Raw genomic sequence first — 27,990 nt, forward strand, 5'->3', positions numbered from 1 at the left:
TACAGCCATAAGCACTCACAGAAAAGCTGAACTGAGTCCTCGATCAAAAAAACAAAGTATTTCATGTATTCCTTTTTGTAAACATGTTCTTGGGTATCTGACTTCCTCTGTCAGAAAAATCCTTAATTCCTTGGGCCAGAGTCTGTGCAGCTCTCTCATCTCTCCCTTCTCCTGCCCCCCCTCCCATAACAATTCATAAAACTCACTCCCCCCTCCCATAGGAATGTGTAATCTGAGCTACCAACGACTAGAGCTACAGCAGGAAGCTATGAAGACCAAGCTAAAAGGGCAGCTGCTATCTTGAAAAAACGGAGGGTGTTCTAGGTGGCACTAATGTGGCCAATGTATTGGCAGTAAAATGCCAAAATGACTTTCCTTCTCCTTTAAAGCTTAATTTTTATTATATTTAACTTGGCTGTGTGGGGCCATTCTGCTTAAGAGAACTGACAAGTGAAACATCTGGTTGAATTCCTGGGAAATCACAACACCTAAAGATCCTCATAATGATCAGTCAATCATAATGATCAGAGAAAGAAGTGTATTGATTCTTTGTAACAATTTCAGAATGTCAACGTGCCATTTGCCATCTCTGGACAAAATTGTTATCACTCAAAGGAGATATATTGGAAAAATGGAAAAAAAACAAATTTTGTAGGCAATTATGAATAATATATGGTACTGATTCCACTTTGGGCTAAAAACTAATCCTGTCTGTAAAAATGGCCCCTTTATTGGAGCTCCCTATAGATCCTATCAGTTCTCTGTCCCTGTTTTAAATTAAGGGTAGACATGTCCTAACAGTCCCTGCAGAAGCACAGCAGGAGGGGGAGAGCCAATCACAGCCTTGCACTCACACAAGCAAAGACAGGCTTTAGTTCCCTATCAGGTAAGCCTAGCTGCTGATTGGTTTCTATCCTACAGTGCAGTGTACTGAGAGCCGCCGGCTCCCCTGCACATCCAGAGAATTCAGCCAGCAGGAAGTGGAACAGATGGGCGGGGCTAGTGGGGTTTTGGTGGAATTTCTCAATAAATCAGTCCTAAACGCAACTTTGTAGATTGTAAGCTCTTTTGGGCAGGGCTCTCTTCACCTCTTGTATCGGTTATTGATTGCTTCATATGTTACTCTGTATGTCCAATGTATGAAACCCACTTATTGTACAGCGCTGCGGAATATCTTGGCGCTTTATAAATAAATGTTAATAATAATAATAACTTTAAGCACAATCCTTCTATATCTAAAAGAGTATAATTCACTGGTACATTCTTAATTTTTATATGATATGTCTCCTTTAATAATTTTATACTTTAATAATGTTTTACACAAACATCATTAACATATGTTAAATACATATACTTAAATAAACATTTTATTGGCCTTTTAATAACAATAGAACTTAGAATTAGTAACTGATTGGATAATACCCATTTAGCATCACTTATAGTGCGGTAAAAACTTCATTCCAGGGGTCACTTATCACTGCTTCTTCTTTTTCTGATATCTTAATGCTGAATTCAATATACATATATGCTGACATCTTGTTTATTCCAAACTATTTGGGACTTTCCTGAAAGTAGCATGAAACTTTCTTATCAGCATAATTCATTTCTTACCCTGCCTGTTTTAAAAAATGCACTTAGCTGAACCTTTGTGTTACATGGCCACAACGTCTTGACCAGTTTCTAAAGGCCTACAGGGTTAATCTCAGTCCAAAATGATTGTGCTTTACAACTACCAGAACCTTAAAGGAACAGTAACACCAAAAAATGAAAGTGTATAAAAGTAACTAAAATATAATGTGCTGCTGCCCTGCACTGGTTGTGTGTGTGTTTACTTCAGAAAGTCTACTATAATTTATATAAATAAGCTGCTATGTAGCCATGGGGGCAGCCATTCAAAGGAGAAAAGGCACAGGCACATAGCAGATAACAGATAAAACACTATTGTACTATACAGAGCTTATCTGTTATCTGCTATGTATCTTGTGCCTTTTCTCCTTTTTTCCAGCTTGAATGGCTGCCCCCGGGGCTACACAGCAGCTTTTTATATAAATTATAGTAGTGTTACCGTAGCAAACACACCAGTTTTACCAGTGCAGGGCAACAGTGCATTATATTTTTATTACTTTAAAGCTCTTTCATTTTTTAGTGTTACTGTTCCTTTAAGGAGCAAGCACAGTAGGCAATCTCTCACAAATGGCATGTTTCATGCACTGAGGATAAAGAAGATTGAATCTTTGGAATAACAAATAAACGTTATTATCTGCTCTACTTTATATGACATTCCTCTGGATCAACTAGCAGTTAGGTAGGTTATATAGGCATTAAGGTTGAACTTGATGGACGTGTCTTTTTTTCAACCTATGTTACATTCTATTTTACTTTTTTTCTGCACGCACCCAATAATTTTTTTGAGTGCAACTATTTCCTTTATTTGCATTCAACAAGCTTTACTATGACTTATAACGAACTATAAGAAATATTGTATTATTTGTACTTGCAACTAAAACCTCCAGCATCGCTAATAACAGCCCTGGGCAAGATGTACCTAGTACATCAGACGTTAGCGATCTGTATATATAAAACTTTCATTACCCTTTGCACCCTCATAGGGTTCGCGCAATGTATGCTGGGATCGGGAGTCTTGGAATCCCCTTCCGCAATGTCAGGAAGCGAATGATAGACTTCATTTCCCGGCGTGCAATGGGCACGCCCCCTAGTGACGTTGCGTTGCGTAGTGGTTCCTCGGTAAATAAACCCGAAGTTCACAGCGATCAGCTGATTCGAGCTGTTAGCGGAGGGACTCGAACGAGCAGTGGGCAGGCTTCCCTCCGGTAGCCGCAATCCTCAATTTGGCTTTAATATCTACGAAGTGGTTAGTATGCTTGCGGCCTGTGTAGAAGCTGGAGTTGTGGCCGGGTACAGGAAGAGCTGCAGTGTATGATCCCTGAGTCACTACCGGCAGCCGGCTCCCGTAGTAAACAATAGGTGGCTGCGGTATCTTCCTATAGGGCCTTGCCTTTGGTCTCCTAGTCCTGCTCACAAGCCTCTTATTTCGATCCGTCCTTCTCTCCAGGTTCAGCTCAGTAGTCAGTGGGGGAGTCACTAGTATTTTTCATTTGCTACTAGCTCCTGCCGCTGAGCCAAACACTGCCAATGACAAGGCTTCGAAGCTGTTATGGTGTTGTGTGTGGTTAAGGTCACTGGATTTCTATGTATAATAAGGTCCTGAGTAGGGCCTGTCAGCATTCCATATTTTATCTATTTGAAGATTATCTATAAAAGTCTCTATTCAGAGAGATCACACAATAGCAGAAATCGTCTTGGATCAGCCTCTGCAATAGATATACGTGTTGGTTACATCGTTTACAGGAAAATCCTCAGCAGATCCTGTCTTATGGAACCCAATCATTTCCATATACTTTCTTGGTGTTTTTTCATCTACGCAGATCTTTTCTGATTGAAAATATCATCTGCAGTGTCCCCTTCTTAAGCCACCACATCTTTGGACATTGTCCCTTTCAGGTCTTTACTTCTTAAAAGTATATTTATTTAGTCTGTATATGTACAGCAAGAGCTCACTATTCACGCCACCCTTGGATTTTGGCATAGCATTAGATATCAGAATTTTGTCCCTCTTCTTTCTTTTGATCTCCTGTCTATTGGTACAGCAAACGAGCTCCACTCCAGTGTCTTCCGGAAAAGTCTTGTCTTTCAATATTTACATTACTGCCTTTATTTAGATCAACAAATAACCATTCTGAAATAGAGCCCACTAGGTTACAGGAAGAAAACAATTTGTCAGTGACATAGACTGACAGATCATTTGGCTGCTGTTGCCTATATCTGTGTGTCAAGCATTGATTTAAGTTGTACTACTTTTTGTGAAAAATACAAATTCTTCACTTTACATGATCCATACTTTTTTTTTTTATATATATATATATAAAAACACATTTTCCCACCCATGAGGTTTCCATTTGTCTTTCCTACCCAAGTTCTTCCAAATGTGTTAATTAAGCAAATGTGCTAATAAGCACACTTTTAGAAGAGCATCTTAGTTTAATTGTTGTTTCTCATGAAGCACTGAATAACCTTCAGTACGCATCAGGATTCGGAGAGGAGATATATACATCTCAGGAAGCAAGCATTCAGTAAACTACTTGTGTATTTGTAAGTCTTTCTTTGGAGACTTTTATGTTTGCATTTTTGTGTTTTTCTTAATATTTTAATCATGATGGACTTATCTGTAGTATTTTATTCTGTATGAAATATTTATTTTTCTACTGATTTCAAGAAATGTGCAAGTTGGAATAGCCAAATTCAAATGATAGATGCTTCTCTCTACAACCATTATACGCCTATTTTGTGCGCTCAGTTTTGGGAACTGTGAGTAATGAATAGTCTGCATAAAGCTGGCCTTTTTGCACAATGCTGTATTTCTATTTTCTATAATCAGTTTATCAAGATTTTAATTACAGCACAGTTTCAAAGTCTTTAGTTGGCTCACTGCCTCTATTAGTGATCAAAAAGTGACTTTGCTTCTACTGTAAGGAAAATGAGTACACAGGGGCCAACCACCGACAAGTGTCTGATCACTGCACTGATGTGCCAGGAGAATTTTGCGTGTGCTGGCAATGCTGAGGCTGTGTTTGAGTGTGATGAGTGTAATACTCTGCAGTGCCAGCAGTGTGAGGGAGAACTGCACAAACAAGAAAGACTTCAGAACCATGAGAGGACCAGGATTCCTCCTGGATTTGTCCCTTATTGTTCCAGTTGCAAAGGAGGAAATACAAGCTCCATGGTGAACAGCACTACGGGCTCCCGGCAGCGGGCAGTTGTTAGATGTCTTAGCTGTAAGGTTGACCTCTGTGCTGATTGCCAGAAACGTACCCACTCAGGGGGAAACAAAAGAAAACATCAGTTTACAGCATACCCAATCTTAAAGGGTCCTGAACCACAACATGGCCCAGAAATGGATAAGGAATCCTTAAGAAAGAAGATGACTGAGAAAGTCGTCAGTTTCCTTCTAGTTGATGAGACTGAACAAATTCAGGTATGATTTTTGGGGGAGTTTTGGGTACATGGTTAGAGAGCATTTTCTACTTCTTCTGCTTATACTAAATAAGTTGATGCTATGGTAAATATAATAATTAGTTAGTACTTAGTCATTAAGTACTTACTATATATAATATCTAGTAGTGATATGGCTGAAACAACTGGAATTTCTGTGTAATCTTAAAAACGATTCTCTGCTCATCTGAGCAGCTTCTTCAATTCAAATGAGAGGTAGGGAATTCTCTAGTTTTTTTAACCTTAAGAATAAAATTACCCACATTCAGTCACAATGGTTCCCTTGAACTTATTCAGGTAAGTACTGAAAGATGCTGGGGGATGCCTTATAGCTCAGTTGACCTAAAGAAGTGTAAACTGAGTTTTCTTAAACATTTTCCTTGCTTTAAACTAATCATGATTTGAGTGAATGAACGCCGTCATAGACATAACTAAATATAGATTTTTCTGTTACCTCTAATCATGAAATATACAGATTTTGCATGGGGGAGAGGGGCACTACTCCTCAATAGGTTCTTCTACATCAGAATCATTGAGTTTTTAAACTGATTTGGGGACCTTGTGGTCTATACCAGTTGTATTTAATTTTGTATATTATTTACTATCTCACATTCACAGGATCAGTTGATAAATAATCAGCAAACATAGCATATATATGGTACATTGTTTTATATAATCACTATTGCATTATTCTGCTAGAATTGTAAAATATGTTGCTTGGATTCTGTTTCCCCGTATCAAGAGTCAGCCCGGGGGAATGCCAGGGTCAAAGATTTTTTATTTTTATATTGTGCTCTGATAATAACTGTTCATATATTCATGCATATGCTTGTTTTAGAAGGCCAGTCCCATGACTAAAATGCTGAACATGGTAGTCGGTGAAATGCTGAACATGCCATTTTAATCTTTCACATGTTCCATATTAAAGGTAAAGGATGAAGAGGAATTTTTGGAGAAGTTGCACTGTAAGCCAGATGACTTGTTGAAGGTCATTTCAATATTTGGCAACACGGGAGATGGCAAATCTCACACTTTGAATCACACCTTCTTTTACGGAAGGGAAGTATTTAAGACTTCTCCTGCCCAGGAATCCTGCACAATTGGTGTATGGGCAGCACTGGACCCAGTCCATAAAGTGGTTGTAATCGACACAGAAGGTTTGCTTGGTGCCACAGTTAATCTTAGTCAGAGGACACGTTTGTTGCTCAAAGTTTTGGCCATCTCGGATATAGTTATCTACAGAACTCATGCAGATCGATTGCACAATGATCTCTTCAAGTTCCTTGGTGATGCCTCTGAAGCTTACCTGAAATACTTTACTAAGGAACTGAAAGCCACCACTGCAAGGTGTGGGTTAGATGTTCCACTATCAACATTGGGTCCTGGGGTCATCATCTTCCATGAGACTGTCCACACCAAGCTGTTGGGATCAGGTGAGTTCAAAGATAATGCTAACAGGATATTATTTAAAAGTACATGATTAGGAAAATCAAAACATACTGGTAGTTAAAAATCAGCTAGACCAGCCGCTAAATTAAGTAGATTACTTAGATGCGAAGGGCTTTTCCCCAGCGACTCCTATTGTTGGTGGTGGGAAGCCTTTTTGGAGCGGTTTGTCGTCTGAGACCTATTGTGGGCAACTGAACTGCTCCGTGGGTTCTTACTTTAGAGTTATTTAAATATTAAACACCCAATTGCTATCAACATGGATTGATTTTTTCTTAATTATTATAAAGTACAAGGTACTGTCTTTTTGGATTATTTGTTTCAAGATAAGGGTTGTTATATGTGTCTACAGCAGGGCTGTCCAACTGGCGGCCTGCGACCCCCCCCTCTGTGTGGCCCCCCCACCTGTCTAGCTGCTTTGATGATTTACTTTGTGGAAGCTTTAAATGGTATCAGTACTGAGATTAAATGGCCCCCTGCATGGTTCACACCTCATATTCAGGCTGTAATCACCCTGTATTGTTTAAATATGTAATCTCCTGTACTGTTCACACTTTTTAATCCTTGCATTGTTCACACCTCAGGCTCAAGCTCTAATCACCCACATTGTTCCCCTGTTCACACCTCAGGCAACATAGGGCAGGCAGAGTATGTCACACACAGGCAGGGTAGGGCAGGCAGAGTATGTGCCATACTCTGCCTGATCTATGCTGTCTGTGTGTCCCATACTCTGTCTGCCCTATGTTGCCTGTGTGTGCCATACTCTGCCTGCCCTACCCTGCCTGTGTGTGAACACAATATAAAGAGAAAGAACAGTTGCACCTTCCACACTGAAGTGTTAGTCTCAAGTAAATTTCAACACTATTCTACAAAAGAGATATGTAAATGGAGATAGAATCCTCCAAGTAACGTGCAAATGAAGTATACAAACATACAATACACAAATTAGGAAACACCCAAGCAGGTGTTCCCTCCTAGACTTCAATCACATGCACAGTTACTTAATTAAATTATTAGGTCAGTTGGTTAACAAAGAGTATTGGAAAAATCAGAATTAAAATTTAACCTTTATTAATTTAAATAAACCCCCCCCCCCCAAAAAAAAAATGATGCTCATAGAAAAAAGAAAATCCCAATTAAAAATAGCAGGGGGTGAAAAGCAATCCAAATGTTAATCACAGAGCATCAACTGCTCACTACTGACTTACTGAAGCTGACACGAAACGAAACAACGTTGCAAGTTTCTCCTGCCTGTGTGTGCCATACTCTGCCTGCCCTATGCTGCCTGTGGGAGGTGAACCTGCCAGGGGTTTGTTCTGGGAGTTTGATAGCATTTGAAAATAGTCATTATATGGTCCCTAAGATGTGTAATTATGTACTGGGGGTTGCTGTGCTATCCACAGGGGAAGAGGAGCCTTAGGGATTTAAGGTTGTGTCTTAATATGGCATAATATAATTCTTTCACATATGAATGAAGGGTGATATCCCTACAGTGAGCACCAACCATTTGGGGTTTTGCTGCGCTATCACCATGAATGTGGGTATAGTCTTAAAAGCTCTTGTGATAACATGAGTGTGGTTTTAAGTGGGTGTGGTTTTAAAAGGGGGAGTGGTCAAACTGGCTTCCATTATCGGCCCTCTACCGCATTGGCCAGAAAAATTCTGGCCCTCGGTACCATAGAAGTTGGACAGCGCTGGTCTACAGGATGACTTATGCATCATATCTAGAAAGACACAACTGCCTTAGGTAACATGACCTTGGATTTGTATAATAGTAAAATGTAAAAGAAAATGGAATATTATATACTGCATTTGGGTTTTATGGTGTATTGAGCAATATGGTATATATTTAAAATGTTTTTTGGCTATTGAAAACCAGTCTCTATGGGTAAGACAACAGGAAGAACAGAATGCATAAAATAACCGCTCCTGATGGATACTGAGATATGGCACATAGTGTATGACATGTTAAGTTCTATAAAGCTATAAAATAAGTGTATATTTCAATTTGTCTGTGTGATCTTACAGATGTGCAGGTTGTTGTTGTTTTTCATCCTGTGTATGTTGATGACATCATAGAAATAATATGACTGCTTATGATGAAGCGATACCTTGTAAGAATGGTATGTTTTAAATACCCATTGGAATGGAGCATTTCTTCTATTAGTCATTTACTTGGTAGTAAACATTGCCAGTGAGTCAGTGTAGTTAAGAAGGCTATCCAGCCTCACAGGACCATTGTAGAAGGATTTTTACATTTCTTTTTCTACTTTCACCTCTTAATAAGCTTCTACGTAGGTGCCCTGTTTGGGAATTTGCATATCCCAAAGGTGGCCATTCATGGGCTGACTTGAACAGTACTCTGACCCACCCGCAGGCTGGCTACCTTTTGTATAATTCTGTTTGTGCCGACTGCTTAAACGATTCCTTTCCCCCAACTGACAGAAATTATCTTTCAGGATTCTTGATCCGCAAGGATTGCAGGGTTGTCGGTCTGAAGGCCCTCCTGACTAGGCATTGATGCACAGATTGTTGTTTTAAAATCGGTTCAGTTTGTACTGTCTTTTAGAGGTTGTTTTACAAATGCCAAGAAGGAAAAGGTTTGGCATTCAAATGTCAGGAAACCACCTATGTTACTGGGACAGAGGTGAGGAGCAACACACTATTGCAGTATTAGTCATAAATAGTAGAGGAAAAGCAAGTCTGGGCAAGTTGTCCATCGTCTGTATATTGGTATTAGGGAGCATCTAGAGCAGAGATTTGTCTTGGTTCCAGTGCCAGCTTTGTGGTACAACCCCAATAACATGTGCATAAAAGGACAAGATAATATGAGAAATGGAGCAGTAACCCTGAATATTGTTGCCCAAGAAGTAGCTTCACACCCTAATGTCTAACTGGTCCCACTGCTTTGGGCTCCCGAGGGTTGCCTCCGATTTTAGAAAACTCGCACCTTTTATCCCAGTGTGTCAGATTAACATTATATTAAAGGAACACTGCACCCAGTCATTTTCATATTATGCCTGGTATTACAAGGGAGGAAATAGGGTAATTTTACATATCCCATGTGTTACTAATATTAAACATTGTTTGTTATTTTCCTTGGTATTTTGAGAGGTAACACTGTTGGTTGTTGAGGGATTTTATTTTTTTCCCATCGTAGTCTATTGTTAGTTTCTAAGGTGAAACGTTTACCACAGACGCTGTAGTGTTTCTAGATGTTTTGGGTTCTACTATGCATTTAGTAATGCAAATAAGAATTTGTACATTTATAGCCAAGCCTCATTTGAGCTACTTGCCAGTTTAAAAAGTGTAGCGTGTCTTTCTGTGCTAAAACTGGATGAATTCTTCCAAATGGAACATTTTGTCCTACCAAAAAGGCAACGTTGTGCTGGCCAAAGTCCAGTTTTTACTGTCTGCTGCATATAAATCTATCCTGGCAAACTCCAATGTAGCCATTTTAGTGGAGAACGGCAGGAAACATTATGGCTTCACAGGCTCCTTTTTACTTGCTATTCAAGGGCAGCTGGTAATGCAAGCAAAGTGCTTTATAAGCTGTCTGGCAGGGATAGTATGACAAGGGTGTAGGACTAGTCCATGAATCAGCTGACTAGTAGGAAAACATTTAGAAAGCAAAGGCAAGGGCTCTGTGACTGCAAAAAATAAAATTAACCACAATTTACAGAGTCAGGACACAAACTTTATATTACTATCCAGAGCATACTGGTGCCGGCTCTTGCCAAGGAATAGAAGCTTTAAAACGATAGTGAGCCGTTACCAGGTTCCTATTAGTGTTGACATATATATACTGTTGAGTTCCAGCTTCCAATTAACGCGCAACTCTGGCTTTTGAACCAGAATTTGTTAAAGAGCCACACACAGCACTGAACCCCCTAATATATCTGTCACTGTAATCTGTTCCTTCAAAAAGTATGAATAAATACCATTTTTATATGCTAAAATCCAGCTGCAAAACAGTTTTCTTTCTACATCATTTGAAATCCTGGCAGGGGAGGAGGGACTAAATCACTGATTTTACAGATTATTACTTCTCCACAGTTTAGAGACAGCATGCAAGAACTACATAACCCACAGTGCATTGCACTGTGATGTTTCTAAACGTTTTTGACATCACCTGCAGGGAATTGTGGGATTTGGAAGATGCAGGCTGAGGACTTGACTACGGTTACATTTTTTGGAGTAGTCAACAGGAGAACAGGGGGCCATGCTTGTAACTGTTCCAAACCGTAATATTAAATATGAAATCCGGAAAAGGCTGCAGGTCACTACAGTGTGACCTTTCTCAAGGACCTGTGTCTCCTATTTGTTTAAGACCCATGAGTGCAGAACTTTATATATAAATTATATGATGGAGATGAATATTCTCAGGCACCAGGGCTGCTTTGAGTAACATAAAGTAATGATCTATTAGGACATTCATCAATAGCAGGTGGAAAATCTATTTAAGGGTTAAATATTTTTGCTTTACATTTTCTTTTGTGTGTGTGTGTGTGTATTTTACAGAAAAGACCACTGAAATACCTGAGAAGGTGATCCAGGACCGTTTCCGCAGGTTGGGAAGATTTCCTGAAGCATTCAGCTCTATCCAGTACAAAGGCACTCGAACCTACAACCCACCAACGGATTTCTCAGGATTGCGCCATGTCATTGAACAACAGCTGGAGAACAATACTACCCGCTCCCCTCGTCATCCAGGTGTCATCTATAAAGCTCTGAAGGTAATGAGGCACGTGTTGCCGAGGCATAATTATATTGAAACGTGATGGAACTAGGGTTTACAAGACTTCTAAAGTCCTTTTTAAGTGTTCATTGACATTCTCAGTGTTTTCTGAAATCATTAAAGTGGTTATTCACCTTTTGAATGTAACTTTTAGCATGATGTAGATATTTGATATTCTGAGGCAATTTTCAATTGGTCTTTTTTTTTTTGTGGTTTTTCCAATTATTTAGTCTTGTGTTGGGCAGCTCTTCAGTTTAGTATTTCAGCAGCTATCTGGTTGCTAGGCTTTTATTTTACCTAGCAAACAGGCAGTGGTTTGAGTGTTGTATGTGAATAGGCAAAGTATTGATTAAGAAGGTAAGTAATAAAAAGTAACAGTAACCATAAAATTGTAGTTTTGGAGAGCAAGTTTCTTTGTCTGTTAGGGTCAGTGATCCCTACCTGTAAGCTAGGAAGAGGCAGAAAAGGAAGGCAAATAATAAAAACATTATATAAAAAAAAAAATTATGAACTAATGCAAAGTTTATTGGAATAGGACATTCTATAACATAATACATAAAGAGTTTTGTTTGCTATAAAAGTAAAGGTTCAGGGCTGGTAATTAAATTATGATGCAGACTCCACTGGTTTCTGAGCTGTCATGTAATGAGAATCTTAGTAATTTACAGGTTTTTTTTTTTTTGTTTTTTTTTAAAAAGCTCCAAATTACGGGACTGTTGTCTCCCACAGACTTAATTTTAAACAAATAATTTACATTTCTAAAACTGATTTCCTGATTTTTGTAATGATAAAATAATACCTTGTACTTGATCCCAGCTAGGATATAATTAATCCTTACTAGAGGCAAAACAATCCTATTGGGTTTACTTAATGTTTTGAAATGATTTTTAAGTAGGAAAAGTATGGCCGGTCCAAATTATGGAAAGATCCCTTACCAGGAAAACCCAGGTCCTGAGCATTCTGGATAAGAAGTCCCAAGCTGGTACTAATAACCCCTATACTGTGACATTTATATTCTATATATACAGTATATTGTGAGCCAGTCCCTAAGCTCAGTTAGTGACAGCAGCACAGAGCATGTGCAGGGAATCAGCAGAAAAGAAGATGGGGAGCTACTGGGGTGTCTTCAGGGCCACAGGTTTTCTCTGCTAAAGGGCTTTTTATATGCAGTCATTTTCCATCCAAGCACTGGCAGTTAGTTATTCAGGGCTGGCTCTTTGGTTTCCTGTCCCTGTGCTGGGACTACTGCGGATAAAAGACCCTTCTGCAAGGCCTAGGGGGAATTCAAGCACAAGTGACAAGGCAGAGAATGGTTGCCACGGTACAAAAAGGTTTCCTTGGTAACTACAAAAGCCCCTTTTTTTTTTCTTGGCATTAATGAATATATCAATATAAATAGGTAGCCATGCATTCCAAAAACGCCTCATATTTGAGTTCTCTCAAAATACTTTGCAGTTATTTTGGATTGCATCAATAAGATCTTGAAAAGACTAATGTATATGGGGCTAAATGGGGTGACTAGCTGCAGGCTTGAAAGAGGGAAAAGAAACCTCATCTAAACTAAGAGGGTCCTGATAAATACTGTATGTTGTTACTGTTGCACCGCAGGCTACCCTGCGCAGACCGGCAGCTTGTTAGGCAGTACACCAAGTTTTTATGCAACCAAAACTTGCCTCTAAGCCCGAGATTAAAAAATAAGCTTTAAAGCCACTGGGAGCAACATCCAAGGGGTTGGTGAACAACATGTTACTCCCAAGCCACTGGTTGGGGATCACTGCTCTACATCATATCAAAAGTTATTAATTGAATTGGGAGCCTACCCACGATCCAAGATGGATGCTTGAGAGCAGAGCTCCGTCAACCAGGGGCCCATAAACCTAAAATAACCCAGCAAACTCGCACCAAAAACAAGGCAAAAGCAGAGGAAAAGCCTGACTACATGAGGGGACCACGCAAAACTCAGCAAAAACCGCAGAAAGCAGTTACAGCTTTCTTTAATACAGTCTCAACGCAGTCAGACCACGCTACGTCAGGTGCTATCTTTAGAACGCCAGAAGCGGCCCACACTGAAACGAGGGCTACGATGACCGACTCCTCTACAAACTCTCCACCGGCTACGGTGAACCAGATAAGAGACATGCTAAACGACATAAAACAAACAATCCAAGGGGACATAAAACAGCTCTCCTCTGACCTAAGCAAAGAAATCAGAGATCTCGGCGACCGAACGGCGCAGCTAGAGGACAAAATGGGTGAGTTTGCTGAGGCACATAATGATCTTGCAGATTCACACAAAAAAACACAATCTGAACTTGGTAACTTAAGGGAGAAAGTCACAGACCTAGAAGACAGGTCCCGCAGAAACAATCTGCGTTTTAGGGGAATACCTGATTCGGTCTCTCCTAAAGACCTAGAAAGCTACACTATTGAGCTTCTTAAAGCCACACTACCAGAGCTCCACCAACTAGAACTCACAATAGACCATATACATAGGGTCCCAAAGCCAAAGACAGCCCCAGATAACGCACCACGAGATGTCTTAGCCAGATTTGTATTTTTCAAAACTAAAGAAAAACTGCTCCTCTTCTGCAAGAAAGAAAGAGAACTGGCCAGAGCAATACCAAACACTGGAACTATACACAGACCTCTCTCCTACCACACTGCTCAAACGGAAAGCGTTTGTAGAGATCACCAAAATACTCAGACACCATAACATCCCATACAGGTGGGGCTATCCAGTAAAGCTTATAGTGCAACGAAATGGGACACCAACCATCATATCCACAGTCCAAGAGGCCAAAAAACTACTGACAAGATGGGACATCCCTCCCACAAGGGAAGGAAACATACAACTAGAACGTGAAAAATCTGTGACTTCCCCAAGGAAACTGCAAAAGGAATGGCACAAAATATAAAACACTGCAAGAGATTATATATATATATATATATATATGGTCAAAAACCTTGTCATTGACAATAACAACAATATGCATAAAAGAGCAAAACCCTGGAGAAAATATCCTTACTACTCTCCTAAACCCCCCTGACTCCACAAAACCAACAAGGAGTCGCAAAGTGGTTTCCAGTTGATAACCACAACTAGTTACATTTGGTAACAGAAATTCTGGTTAAATGTATATAAGGTTATATTTCTATTTTAAGTTTTTGTTTAACAACAAGATGGTATATTCTTACAATATGATGTTATGTCTATGGAAGGCGCATAGAACTAAATATTGCTGTGGCATAGATATTTGATATGATATTTCAAATGTACAAATTTACTACGCATTAATGTCAGTAAAGCATGCATTTCTTGAACTGAAATGGTACGATTGTACTCATTAAACGCAAGGGGGCTGAATTCCCCAAACAAACGCAACCAAATCCTTAAAGGAACAGTAACACCAAAAAATGAAATTGTATAAAAGTAACTAAAATATAATGTGCTGCTGCCCTGCACTGGTAAAAGTTGTGTGTTTACTTCAGAAAGTCTACTATAATTTATATAAATAAGCTGCTATGTAGCCATGGAGGCAGCCATTCAAAGGAGAAAAGGCACCGGCACATAGCAGATAACAGATAAAACACTATTGTATTCTACAGAACTTATCTGTTATCTGCTATGTAACCTGTGCCTTTTCTCCTTTTTTCCAGCTTGAATGGCTGCCCCCATGGCTACACAGCAGCTTATTATATAAATTATAGTAGTGTTACTGTAGCAAACACACCAGTTTTACCAGTGCAGGGCAACAGTGCATTCTTTTTTTATTACTTTAAAGCTCTTTCTTTTTTTTAGTGTTACTGTTCCTTTAATGATGCCTATAAGGCAAAAATAGATATACTGTTCTGCCAAGAAACGCATTTTAACAAAACAAAACCCCCAAAATTCTACAACAGATATTTCCCCCATAACTACCATGCAAACTCCAACACAAAAACAAAAGGAGTCTCAATACTGATAAATTCTAAATTACCATTCAGATTCAAAGAGATGCATGCAGATACTGCGGGCAGATACTTGATGGTAATAGGAGACATAGGTAACACAACATACTCTTTAATCAACATGTATGTTCCAAATGGAAACCAAAACAAATTTATCTCCACCACGCTCTCCAAATTACTTTACCACAAACAAGGGAAATGCATAGTGGCAGGAGACTGCAATATAGCTCCTAACCCACTATTAGATGTCTCTAAAGGGTCGAGAACCCCCATACCTAAGGTACAACTTAGACAGTCACAAATATTTAGAAATCTACTACATACTCATGGTTTGATTGATGTTTGGAGAGCACAATACCCCAATGTTAGGGACTATACCTACTACTCCCCAAGATTTCATACCCACACTAGAATTGACCTTTTTTTGGTAGACCCCCAAACATCCCCACAAATCACAAAAGCATGGATTGGATTAAGTACCTGGTCTGACCATGCCCCGATAGGAATAGAAATCCCCCCCAACAACAATACCAAACTCCCATGGAGATTAAACGAAAGTCTATTGCTCAAAGAAGAACATAAGCTCCAAATTGAACAGGTCATTCAACAATACTTCACACACAATATAACGGAAGATAGTAACCCTCAAATAGTCTGGTTAGCACATAAGGCAGTTCTTAGAGGTGAATTAATAACACTAGCTAAAACACTCAAAAAAACTAGGACAGAAACCCAAACACAATTAGAAACAAAACTAAAAACACTAGAACAACAACTGCAGCAGAAACATAACCAACAAACACTAAAGGAGATAAATGAAAATATAGCGGCTAAGACAGCATACAGGCTCAAGATGCTTAAACACTTATTCTATACTAAGGGAAATAAAGCAGATAAACTCCTAGCCGCCCAGCTTAAAGAAAAACAAGTACAATATATATCTACACCCCAAACAAATAGCAAATGAATTTGCCAAATACTACACCACACTATACAATCTAGCCACAAATAACGACACCCCCAAACCAACAGTTGACCATATCAAAGACTATCTAAAAAAAATACAACTCCCTCATCCCTCTCAAACACAACTAGAACTACTACAGCAACCAATAACTGAGGAGGAAATAAAAATAGTCATTAAAAAAGGGAAAAGCCCCAGGCCCAGATGGATTCACCAACAATTACTATAAAATATTTGCAAAACAGTTATATCCACACTTGCTCACACTCTTTCAAAACATCATGGACACTGGGGTAGTCAACCCAGAATACCTCCAAGCACATATAGTTACCATCCCTAAACCCGGAAAATCAACTGACAATTGTGCAAACTTTCGCCCAATAACACTCCTAAATACCGATCTCAAAATATACTCAAAATTACTAGCCGATAGACTAAACAAAGTACAGGTATAGGACCCATTATCCAGAATGCTCGGGACCAAGGGTATTCCGGATAAGGGGTCTTTCCGTAATTTGGATCTCCATACCTTAAGTCTACTAAAAAATCAATAAACATTAATTAAACCCATAAGGATTGTTTTGCATCCAATAAAGATTAATTATATCTTAGTTGGGATCAATTACAAGGTACTGTTTTATTTCTACAGAGAAAAAGGAAATCCGTTTTAAAAATCTGAATTATTTGATTAAAATGGAGTCTATGGGGCTTTCCGTAATTCGGAGCTTTCTGGATAATGGGTTTCCGGATAAGGGATCCCATACCTGTACTACCATTTTTATCGAATACAGACCAGGTAGGCTTCGTACTACAAAGACAAGGGTCAGATAACACTCGCAAATTCCACAACCTACTCCACACTGTAAAACAAACTAAAACTCCAACATTACTGTTATCATTGGATGCAGAGAAGGCATTCTATAGGGTAAACTGGACTTATATGCAAGAAAGATTGAAACATTACAAAGTAGGGGACAAATTCCTTAAAGCAGTAACACCTCTATACTCTCAGCCAACAGCTAGAGTGCAAACATCAGGGACCCTATCGGACGCCTTCTCACTCACTAATGGCACAAGGCAGGGATGCCCACTTTTCCCCTAATTTTTGCAATGATGTTAGAACCACTAGCCCAAATGATAAGGAACAACCCCAACATAACAGGCCTAAACACCTCTTCAGAACAACACAAGATAGGACTTTTTGCAGATGACATAATATTAACACTCACCAACCCAACAATAACTCTCCCCAATCTCCTTCGTATGCTACGCGAATTTCAGAAAATCTCATGGTACAAAATCAACGATACTAAAACACAAGCACTCCCCATAAACATTCCAGGAAACACCCTACAGCAACTCAAAGAAAACTTTAATTTGAGTGGAAAGAATCATATATCACCTATCTAGGCATAAAACTCCCCAAAGACCCCAAGACTATATACAGATTAAACTATCAACCACTGTTGAAAATGGTAGAAACTGAATGTACTAGATGGAAGGAGGCACCTATATCTTGGTTAGGCAGAATTATGTATGTATGTATGTATAACTTTATTTATAAAGCGCCACAAGGGTACGCAGCGCTGTACAGTCTTACAGAATACAAAATTCTGGGAGGGAGGACGAGTGATATAATAAATACAATAAATACATATATGTATGTATATATGTGTGTATATATATATATATATATATATATATAATATATATATATAATATATATATATAAATATTTAAGTGCCATGTGGTATGAGACACAGTAGGAAGGAGGTCCCTGCCCCGTAGAGCTTACAATCTGAGTGGTTGGGTAACATACAGGCACAAACTGGAAGGTAGGAATTATATCGATTAAAATGAACATACTTCCTAAGGTTTTATATCTGTTTAGAACGCTTCACATAACACTACCTACTCAATATCTAGAAGCTCTACAACGTATCGTCAACAAATATATATGGCAATACAAACCTCCGAGAATAGCTTTTGCCTGCTCTCAATTCTCTAGAAAACTTTGAGGCCTAGGGATCCCAAATATTAAGGCATACTACTTGGCATCACTGTTAGAAACTGTAATAAGACTACATTCTCCTTCAGGAAATAAAAAATGGGTGGACCATGAAACAAGTATGTATGTATAATTTTATTTATAAAGCGCTACTTATGTACGCAGCGCTGTACAGTAGAATACATTAATACAAACGGGGTTAATAAGATAAAAGATAAATACAAAGTATAACAATAAATACAAATAAATACAAGATACAGTTGCAATAAGGTCCCTGCCCCGTAGAGCTTACAATCTAGATGGGAGGGTAACTTACAGATACAAATAGGCAAATATAAGTGCTGTAGGTCACAGTGGGTGACACTACAATATAAGTGCTATTTCCCAGATCAGGTGCTGGGTGAGTGCTCCGAAAGTTAGTCTTTTAGTTTGGTTTTAAAAAGACTGGGGGAGGATTCTCTCCGGAGGAAATCAGGGAGGGCATTCCAAATGTAAGGTGCAGCCAGGCAGAAGGGTTTAAGGCGGGAAACCGCAGTAGTAGTGGGGGGCGCAACCAAACGGTTGCTCTGCGAGGAACGAAGGAGTCGGCCAGGAACGTACGGAGACACAAGGGAAGAGATGTAGTGAGGAGCAGAGGAATGGAGGGCTTTGAAGGTTAAGAGAAGAAGTTTGTAGGATAAGTCTCGCACCAGATGGAAACTTAATTCAACTCTTTTGGCTCCCTAAACAATTTAGGCCGGCAACGCCAAATCTACTGCCTACAACAAAACTTTCAATAAAAATATGGGACAAACTGCCAAACAAATATAATTTTAACGCATTTCCAGCAACAACAATGCCACTTGCAGCTTTAAAATATGTGATACCAAACATAAACCTCCAAGAATGGATTACAAAAGGAATAACCACAATACACCACCTCTACTCCATAACTACCTTACAAAAATTTGAGGACCTAATGGAAAAATACAACCTATCACAAAACCAAAGATACACCCATCTACAGCTGCTAAACTTTCTCAAGACTACCTCCAAGGATTACAAAACTTGCAAAAAGAAATCAATGATGGAATACCTATGCAATAAAGAATGGAACGGAAAAGCAACCCTATCAGAATGTTATAAGCAACAAATGCAACTGCCAGAAGGATATAAATTCCCATACATGCAAAAATGGGAGAATGAGCTGCAACTCCAAATCACTACGGAACAATGGCAGGAAATACTAGCAGCATATAAAGGAGCAACTAACTGCACAAATAATATAGAAGTGCATACAAAAATTACACACAGATGGTACTTAACACCTAAAAGAATAAGCCAAATCAACCCACAATACCCCATGCTATGCTGGAGACGATGCGGCCAACAAGGAACACTTTTGCACATGTGTTGGCAATGTCCATCAGTAAAGCCCTTCTGGATAGAGGTTTTTAACTTCATTAAACAAAAATTGGGACGGAATCTACCTCTACAACCTCAAATAGCCTTGCTACAATTATACCCACCGGACATATCAGCTCCAAACAAAAAACTTTTATTTCACATATTCAATACAGCACTCTCCCTCATCGCAAAACTCTGGAAACAACCTGCCACCCCAAACCTTCACCTAATCCAACAAGTCAACTATAGAGAAACAATGGAGAAAATGATAGATGCCACACCGGAATGCAAAAACAAACAAGCTTTAATTTGGGATCCCTGGCACAATGGCCAACTCATAACGACATTAAATGCATAAAAGCCTACCAAATTCTATAATATATCTGCCTCCAACTTAACACAATGATACACCACCTAGACTTCACCACAACAAGCAAACTAAGACCTTCCATAAATACTGTATACATGACTAAATATATATTTTGTAATTTTTTTTTACTGTTATATATGTAAAAATGTTAACTATTCTCTGTGCAAGATGTAACTTTGCTCAAATACTCAATAAAATTTGAGTAAAAAAAAAAAAGTTATTAATTGAATTAGTTGAAAGGTGAACTATCACATATAAAATACAAAAAACCCACTAGTCAGTTTTGAAATATATTTATTAAGCATGCACTACAGTTTAGTGGATTCCTATAGATAAAAATTTTAGGTCAGCGATAAATGGAAAGTTGCATTTTCCATACCCCAATTCTTATCTACATCTAGTTAAAGGAGAATTAAAGGACAAGTCAACCCAGAATATAATTTTTTTGCCTAATAAAAGAAAAATTCCAAGCAACTCTGCAATATACATTCATTACATATTTGTATTGCTCTTTGAGTTATCTGTATATGTACTTCTTTTAAAGGCAGTGTTTGTCTTTCCTTTTCTATTCTCTGCCCTGGTGGTTCTGGCATATGAAACAATGTAACACAAGGCAGCAGACTGACAGACCTGCCGTGCAGGAGGAGTCTGACCTTTGCAACACCATTTAAAAAGTAACACCCAGGAGTTCAGCAAATGCTGCTTTATAGCAATTACATTTACAAATAACTTTTAAAGCACTGAAAATCTTTAATAAATTTATATTGGAGACTTGCTAAGAATTATGTTTTATTAGGCAAAAACTTATTTTTTGAGTTGACATGTCCTTTAAACCCTTAAAATGCCATATTTTATGCACTAAACTTATGCACCAGCCTAAAGGTTCAGTATCTCTATATCCGCAATGATCCAGGCCTTTAGAGTTGTCACAGGAGCACTTCATTTTAGATTATTGATTATTGAAGCTGTGGGTGCCTTGGGCTGGTACAAAAGCCCAAACATAATGTACAACATTTCTGCCCTACTTCTGTAGTTAAGCTTTACTTCTCCTTTAAGTTAGTCTTGTCTCTGTCTCTTGCCTAGTCTCTGTGTTTAACGTATGGTCTTTTGCAGGCCCTGAGTGACCGCTTTAGTGGTGAGATCCCCGATGACCAGATGACGCACAGCTGTTTTTTTCCAGATGAATACTTTACCTGCTCTTCTATGTGCCTCAGCTGTGGGTAAGTGCTCTCTTCCTACCCTCAGGCCTCAGGATATGGGAGTTTGATAACATTTCTATTTTCACATCATTGATCCTTTACTTGGCAATGTGAGAGCCAACTTGAGTAACAATTATTCTTAAACGCTGCAGCTTTACCTTGTTGGGAAAGCCCTTGCCCTTGGAAGGAAGAGTTTCAAGCCTTATATATACAGTAACCCTCATACTATCACTAAAGGAAGATGAATTTTAATTATCAGGCATTGCTACAGTGGTCTATTTCCCTTACCATTATTCTATTGTTTTGGTCTCTAGAGCAGGTTGTAAAAACAGCATGAATCACTTGAAGGAAGGACTTCGCCATGATACCCCGAGCCGGTGCCGGTACTCGCACCAGTATGACAACAGAGTGTATACTTGCAAGGTGAGCAAGATCCACTGTCCGAAACTACTCTGCACTGGGTCTGTGGCAGTATTATCATAAAGCATCACATTCTAATTGTAACCTTTAATTTTAAAGATGAGCCTGATCCACCAGAAGAGATATTGGCATGGTTAATTCTCAGTGATCCTTCTGCCATGGAAATGGTTTATAACAACAAACAGTTTTGGTGGGAAGTTCCACAGTAAAGCAAATGAGCAAAATCATGTTCCTAAGCATAGTTTCACAAACTTTGGTACTGACCTCCTTTGATGAAGTGTGCAGTGTAATGGATGGGGGTCCAGTCTTAGGGCCAGTTAGGGAAAATTATGATAAGAATGCATATTTGAGTTCTAGCTGTGCCTGGAACAATAGCAGGGTAATGAATAATCCAATGTTTAACATGTCTGTAACCTTGGTATGTGCAAAGTGCTAAACAATATCAGAATGCAAAAGGGGAATTTAAACACAAGTCTAAAACCCACTGCCCTGTGAGTTTAACAAACTCTTTGCTGGGAGCAAACATTTGATGATTTGAACAAAACTGATTGCAAATTCTTTGACACAACTTGCTGTTTGCCAGCATATAAATACTCAGATTCTTGTAGAATATAGTATTATTAGTATCCTATTTCCTCACTATCCTGCCCATGGCCTTACTTTGTAGATAACAGAATATGAACTAGGAATGTACCATGTTTAGAACATCGCATACAGTTGCCTGATGTCAACACTTCTCTTGCAGGCTTGCTATGAAAGTGGGAAGGAGGTGAATGTGGTACCCAAAACATCTGCTTCCACAGACTCTCCCTGGATGGGCCTTGCTAAGTATGCCTGGTCTGGGTAAGTGCCATGTACTGGGCATGGTTTGACAATGTTCCTATCCACCCCAGAAATCCTAATCATGTTTTGATTTGCTTTAAAGATACGTGATTGAGTGCCCTTCTTGTGGCGTGATCTATCGCAGCCGTCAGTACTGGTTTGGGAACCAAGATCCAGTGGACACTGTTGTGCGTACAGAGATACAACACGTCTGGCCTGGAGTAAGAAATGTAACATTTACAGTGCTTTCTGGCATGGGTGCCATAAATATTACCTTCAAAGCAAAGATTTATTTCATTAAATGCAAAATCATTTCTTCTTATTTAAGATACATTTGTTCAATTTTCTATAAATATTCCAGTAAAGGTATTGACTTATTCTTAAAGTGATACTTTTCAAAATATGAATATACATAAAAAGCTACCTTTAGGTCGTGTTGGCGGTTTTTTGCTGACAGGTTTGGTTTTGTAAGTAATTGTTACTTGAAGTTCCTAAACCTGACTGTTTTACCAACCTGACTGTCCCTTCTCAGCCTGTCAGTTATAGCTTCTAATGCTAACAGACAAATATGGCGGCCCCCTCATAGAGGAACACAGGGGATCAGACAGGTAATGTAAATGCCTCAGGCAAATATTTTTATGGCAAGTTCTTGCAGAGACAGTGTTATGATAGATGTAAAAAAAAGATTTACTTTCTGGTGTCAGTATCTCTTTAAGCAGGAGGGCCATTTCCGTTCCCCTACAGTGTCTTAAGAAACCGCTGAATGCCAATTTATTGTTTTTCTCTTTTTTAATGTGCTGCTGCGGTTCTTTTATTCAGCAGTACTTCATTGTTTTCTTTTAATCCAAAAATTTGATGCGCATTATCTACATTTTAAGGCAGATGGATTCCTAAAGGACAACAACAATGCAGCTCAGCGTCTCCTGGATGGAATGAACTTCATGGCACAGTCTGTTTCTGAGCTGGGTATTGGACCTACCAAAGCAGTGACATCCTGGCTGACTGATCAGATTGCCCCAGCCTACTGGAAGCCAAATTCACAAATACTGGTATGTGTGTATTTTACTGTAGCAATTCTCTTGGAAGGTGTGGGGGAGGAGTTCTGCATAGTGTAGACAGACTGCTGAGAAAAGTACAGGTATGGGATCCATTATCCAGAAAGCTCTGACTCACAGGAAGGCCATCTCCCATAGACTCCATTTTAATCGAATAATTATATATTTTTAAAAGGATTCCTTTGTTTCTGTAATAATGAAACGGTACATTGTACTTGATCTTAACTAAAATAAAATGTTTTGGAGGCAAAACAATCCTATGGGGTTTATTTAATGTTTCAGTGTTTTTTTTTTTTTGTTTTTTTTTTAGTAGACTTATGGTATAGAGATCCAAATTATGAAAAGATCCCTTATCCAGAAAAACTCCAGGTCCCAAGCATTCTGGATAACAGGTCCCATACCTGTAATGAATTTTATGGCAGGTGTCTAATTATCAGTTGGCACTCTCTCCAAATTACCCTGGTGCAAGCCACAGTGTATAGACAGAGGGCACTTTTCTTAGGTTTTTATGAACATTAAGGCTCTACATTTTACAACGCAGTCGTGGGATAGTAAGAGTATAGTTTTGTAACTTACATTAAAGTGCTGTCCAGCGTATTTTTGTTGTGTGACCCCCCCCCCCCATATTTATTAAAATGTACGTTTGCCTAGGTACAGTACCCAGAGCAACCTGATTGGTTGATGGATATATATGATTTTTTTTTTTTTTAATTGTTTTTCTGGCAATTGCTTTAAATAGGAATGTACCAAGTGCAAGAGTTCCTTTAAAGAAAATGACACTAAGCACCACTGTCGGGCCTGTGGGGAGGGCTTCTGTGACAGTTGCTCTTCCAAGAGCCGTCCAGTGCCTGAGCGAGGTTGGGGACTCTCACCAGTACGTGTCTGTGACAGCTGCTATGATCAGAGAGGAACTCCAGTGGGTAAGAGAATATGAATTCCTTTGGCAAAATTTTCACATACTTTAAACCAAATGAGGTACTTGTCTGCTTGCATGTACAGAATAGATAAAGTTCTCATGTAGCTCAGGAATATCTTGTTGCCTCCTCTGCTTTCGTGTCATTAAGGATTAAATAGAAAATTTGGACTGGAAACCAATTTTGATGCTTATTCAGTGCTTTAGAATGTCCTGTATGTTTTGTCCCATCAACAAAAACAAATGCACGTCCATACTTCAATGGTTCCTTCTCCTTTAGCTGTAGCAGTGCAGGCTGCAGAAGATGATGAAGGTGGCACACTGATTGCAAGGAAGGTTGGAGAGGCTGTACAAAACACCTTGGGAGCTGTGGTCAAAACCATTGACTTCCCTCTAGGTAAGATCTATTATGTTTACTACATGGGTGTTTCACCTCTGGCTTTGGAACTCAAAGCTTGATTAAGATCCTAGGACCTGCATTTCACAGTCACTAGATGACTCCAGGCTTTTGGTCTAAGCTCTACACAATCCTGATTTTTTTTAAGAATGTTATCACAGGGTTCAGATGAATTATTTAAAGGGACAGTAGCATCTGTTGAATATAATGTTGAATTGGCAGGCTTAAAACTCACAGTTGGTTTGGGTTTGGGCCAACAAATGACACCTTTAGTAGATAGTGGACCTCATTTTTCCCTGGGTCCTCCCTGCCGGTGATGTCCCCTTCTGTTTCAGTACTTCCTCTGATGATATCCCTGCCCCTCTCTTAACACCTCTGGTGATTCCCGTGCAATTCCATCATGACAGACATTCACATGCCCCCAACCCTTTGGGTCAGGAATTTTGCAGGCTCTTATAATGGTCAACTGAGCGCACTGAGGAGCAGATGATCACAACTCCCACGCATTTCCCATACAGCTCCACTAGTTTATCTTCTAGATTTTTTTTTATTATTCATATTTTAAACCAAAAACTTCATTAAAAATACAACATTTCTTTCTGTGTAACGTGATGAGGGTGACATTGTCATGGCAGTGATACCCCTGTGTTATAACATTTCTGGGAATGCATCGATCAACTTGTTTCAACTATATTGCGCTTTGTGGGGGTTTTTTTTATTCCTTAATCCTGTGCCTTTTTATTTTGTAGGTTTGGTGAAAGATGCTGCAAGGCCTACTTACTGGATCCCAGACCATGAAATAAAACACTGCTACAGCTGCAGGAAGGAATTCAGCTCCAAGCTCTCTAAACACCACTGCCGGGCATGTGGCCAGGGATTCTGTGATGAGTGTTCAAATGAGAGGCGGCCAGTACCCTCTCGGGGCTGGGACCATCCTGTCCGTGTCTGCATAAACTGCAATAAAAAACCTGGTGACCTTTAACTTTTTGTTTCCACTCCAGTCCTTCAAAGTTCAGTACGTTCTCAGGGTTAGAAACAAGTGGAACCTCCTTAATCCTTAGGCTTTGTTTGCCTATGCATGTTCTGACCTTTTGACTGTGGCCTGAATCATAATTGTCCCTCAGTCATGTATAAATTACACAAAATGAAAACTTCAGTAAGAGAAGGCAAGCTTTTTGCACCTTTTCATATTGTAATAAAATGACCCAATGAAATCTCTGTGGGATCAAGATCAGATGATTTTATAGGCACCTTGCTGGTCAGAGATGGTAGGAAGGAATCATTTCTGGGACAATGAAACCTCTGATACAATTTATCATTTAAAAAACCAACCTCTGCCACTAACAGTATATGCACTTTAATTCACACCTGCATGCCAGGGCTTAGAATAAGTTCTTTTTTTTTTTTTATGTTCTGTACATTGATGTTATCAAATATGGATATCTTACATGGGGCATTTTCCTTTTGACCAAACTATAGAAATGCATGTGTTACTTAAAGGACACTATAGATATATCTATAAAATATATAATGTAATCTTAGTAAAGAACACACTATAAGGCCATATGGCTGTCCAGTACTTTATTCTTCAATCATAAAATCTATTTCAGGCTGAAATGCACTCAACAGGCGCATAATTTAGCCATTTTCAGGGCTAATCTCTGCTCCGCTATTCTCAGTGTAGCTGCACTCGGGCTGAAATTGTGTCACTATAAGATATGGAAATCTTTACACAAGACATCTTCCTTTTTAGTAAACTATAGATATGCATCTGTTATATAAAATATATACTGTAATTAACAGACACGTTTTTCAGGCCAATCTCTGCTCTAAGCTTCACTCAGACTGTGCCTGTCAGTGCAGCTAAACTCAGAAGCGTATAGGAGCAGATTTGCTTCTCTACACAGGACTACAAAATTCAGGTGCGGAGAAGGGATTCATAGGGTTCACTTGCCCCTAGGGGCAAAGACAGCAAAAGCATGTATTTTCAGACTGATTTCTGCTCATCTACGCTCGATGTAGCTGCACACAGGCCAATGTTGTGCCTGCCAGTGCAGCTAAACCTGGAAGTGTAAAGGACCTGGATCCACTTGGCTAGAAAACACAGACTGGGAGATGCAGGTCATGCACTTCATGTGCCCTTTCTATAAGGCATAGAAACTCCAACTTCAGCTCTCGGATGCACCACCAGCAGGTGCCAAAGTAGATTCACATCCAGATAGATAAAAGAAGTTTATGAAAAATATGTTGCCTTTATTAACTTGCTCACTAACTGGGTTGAGACTTGAAAGCCATTTATCCAACTGAAAAAGGACCTCTGACCTCAAAACATTTTAGTGTTCAAGTTAAAGGAGAATGAAAACCTCTTATAGCACCTTGGTTTACAGCAAAGGCCTGGCACCTCCCATGCTCCCTAACCCCTCCCCCCCCCCCCCACTGAAGGGATGGTTGGCTGGCATCTCTCGTTATTTTACTTCCTTTCTCTGGCAGAAAACATGCACCGTTAAAGCCAGAACCAGACTGGCTTTAACTGCAGATCCTCCTGGTTTGATCGCCACAGACCAGGAAGTCAAGCGGTCAGAAGAAAGTTCACCTTTGTCATTGGTTCACAGTAAATAAACAAGTCCATTGGGTCACCAAAGTGCTGGGCCAAATTAAAATAATCTGATTGTTTGGCTCCCAGGCCAATGGTTAAACCATAATGTGGGCTAGGGTGAGCCATCAGGACAGGGTCACATCAACATCCCTTGAACATGGTCCTAGTATAATATAGTTAGAGATCAGAATAAATCACTAAAGTGGGACAGAACCCTCGACAATTGGATCCATAAATCTGTACTATTTCAAATCTTGTGAAAAAAGAAAAAATGTATTGGATAATAGTCTCACGATAACCATAGCTAATGTTGGTAACAAAATAATGTATAGTAGCATCTGTGATCCTATTAAACTGATGAAGCTACAATGTAACGTACCACTTGAAATAAAGTCAATATATTGAATTATAATAGTATAACTTTAATTAAAACCGAACATTCCTTGTACAGCTCTTGTAATAAATGTTCTTCCCCTTCCATTTAAACAGGTATTTTTTGTGTTGGGAAATGTAAATGATGTTGGTTTACACTGTGCCATTTTTATAATGAAACCAGTTTACGCATTTTGTTTGGTTCTTTTATTGTATTGCAGTGATGTCGTATAAGGCATTTGGAATTTTTAACTGGAAATTCAATTTCAGACACTGCAAGTCTGTC

At 39.1% G+C, this 27,990-nt stretch overlaps 1 protein-coding gene across 2 annotated transcripts; it reads left to right on the forward strand.

Annotated features, from left to right (window-relative positions):
• Window positions 1-2,712: 2,712 nt before the first annotated feature.
• zfyve1 (zinc finger FYVE-type containing 1) lies at window positions 2,713-27,896 on the forward strand. Of its 2 annotated transcripts, none has more exons than XM_002936881.5 (11): window positions 2,713-5,053; window positions 5,999-6,503; window positions 11,038-11,252; window positions 21,044-21,150; window positions 21,444-21,552; window positions 22,295-22,392; window positions 22,475-22,592; window positions 23,250-23,420; window positions 24,166-24,346; window positions 24,620-24,736; window positions 25,486-27,896. In XM_002936881.5, exons 1-11 carry the CDS (start codon window positions 4,556-4,558, stop codon window positions 25,716-25,718), a joined length of 2,352 nt encoding a protein of 783 aa, XP_002936927.1. In that variant the 5' UTR covers window positions 2,713-4,555; the 3' UTR covers window positions 25,719-27,896. The 2 variants fall into 2 exon arrangements, with proteins under 2 accessions (XP_002936927.1, XP_017952066.1); XM_018096577.2 differs by having other exon boundaries at window positions 2,718-2,872.
• Window positions 27,897-27,990: the final 94 nt, after the last annotated feature.

The sequence above is a fragment of the Xenopus tropicalis genome, chromosome 8, assembly GCF_000004195.4.
Source record: "Xenopus tropicalis strain Nigerian chromosome 8, UCB_Xtro_10.0, whole genome shotgun sequence".
NCBI classification, from domain to species: Eukaryota; Metazoa; Chordata; class Amphibia; order Anura; family Pipidae; genus Xenopus; species Xenopus tropicalis.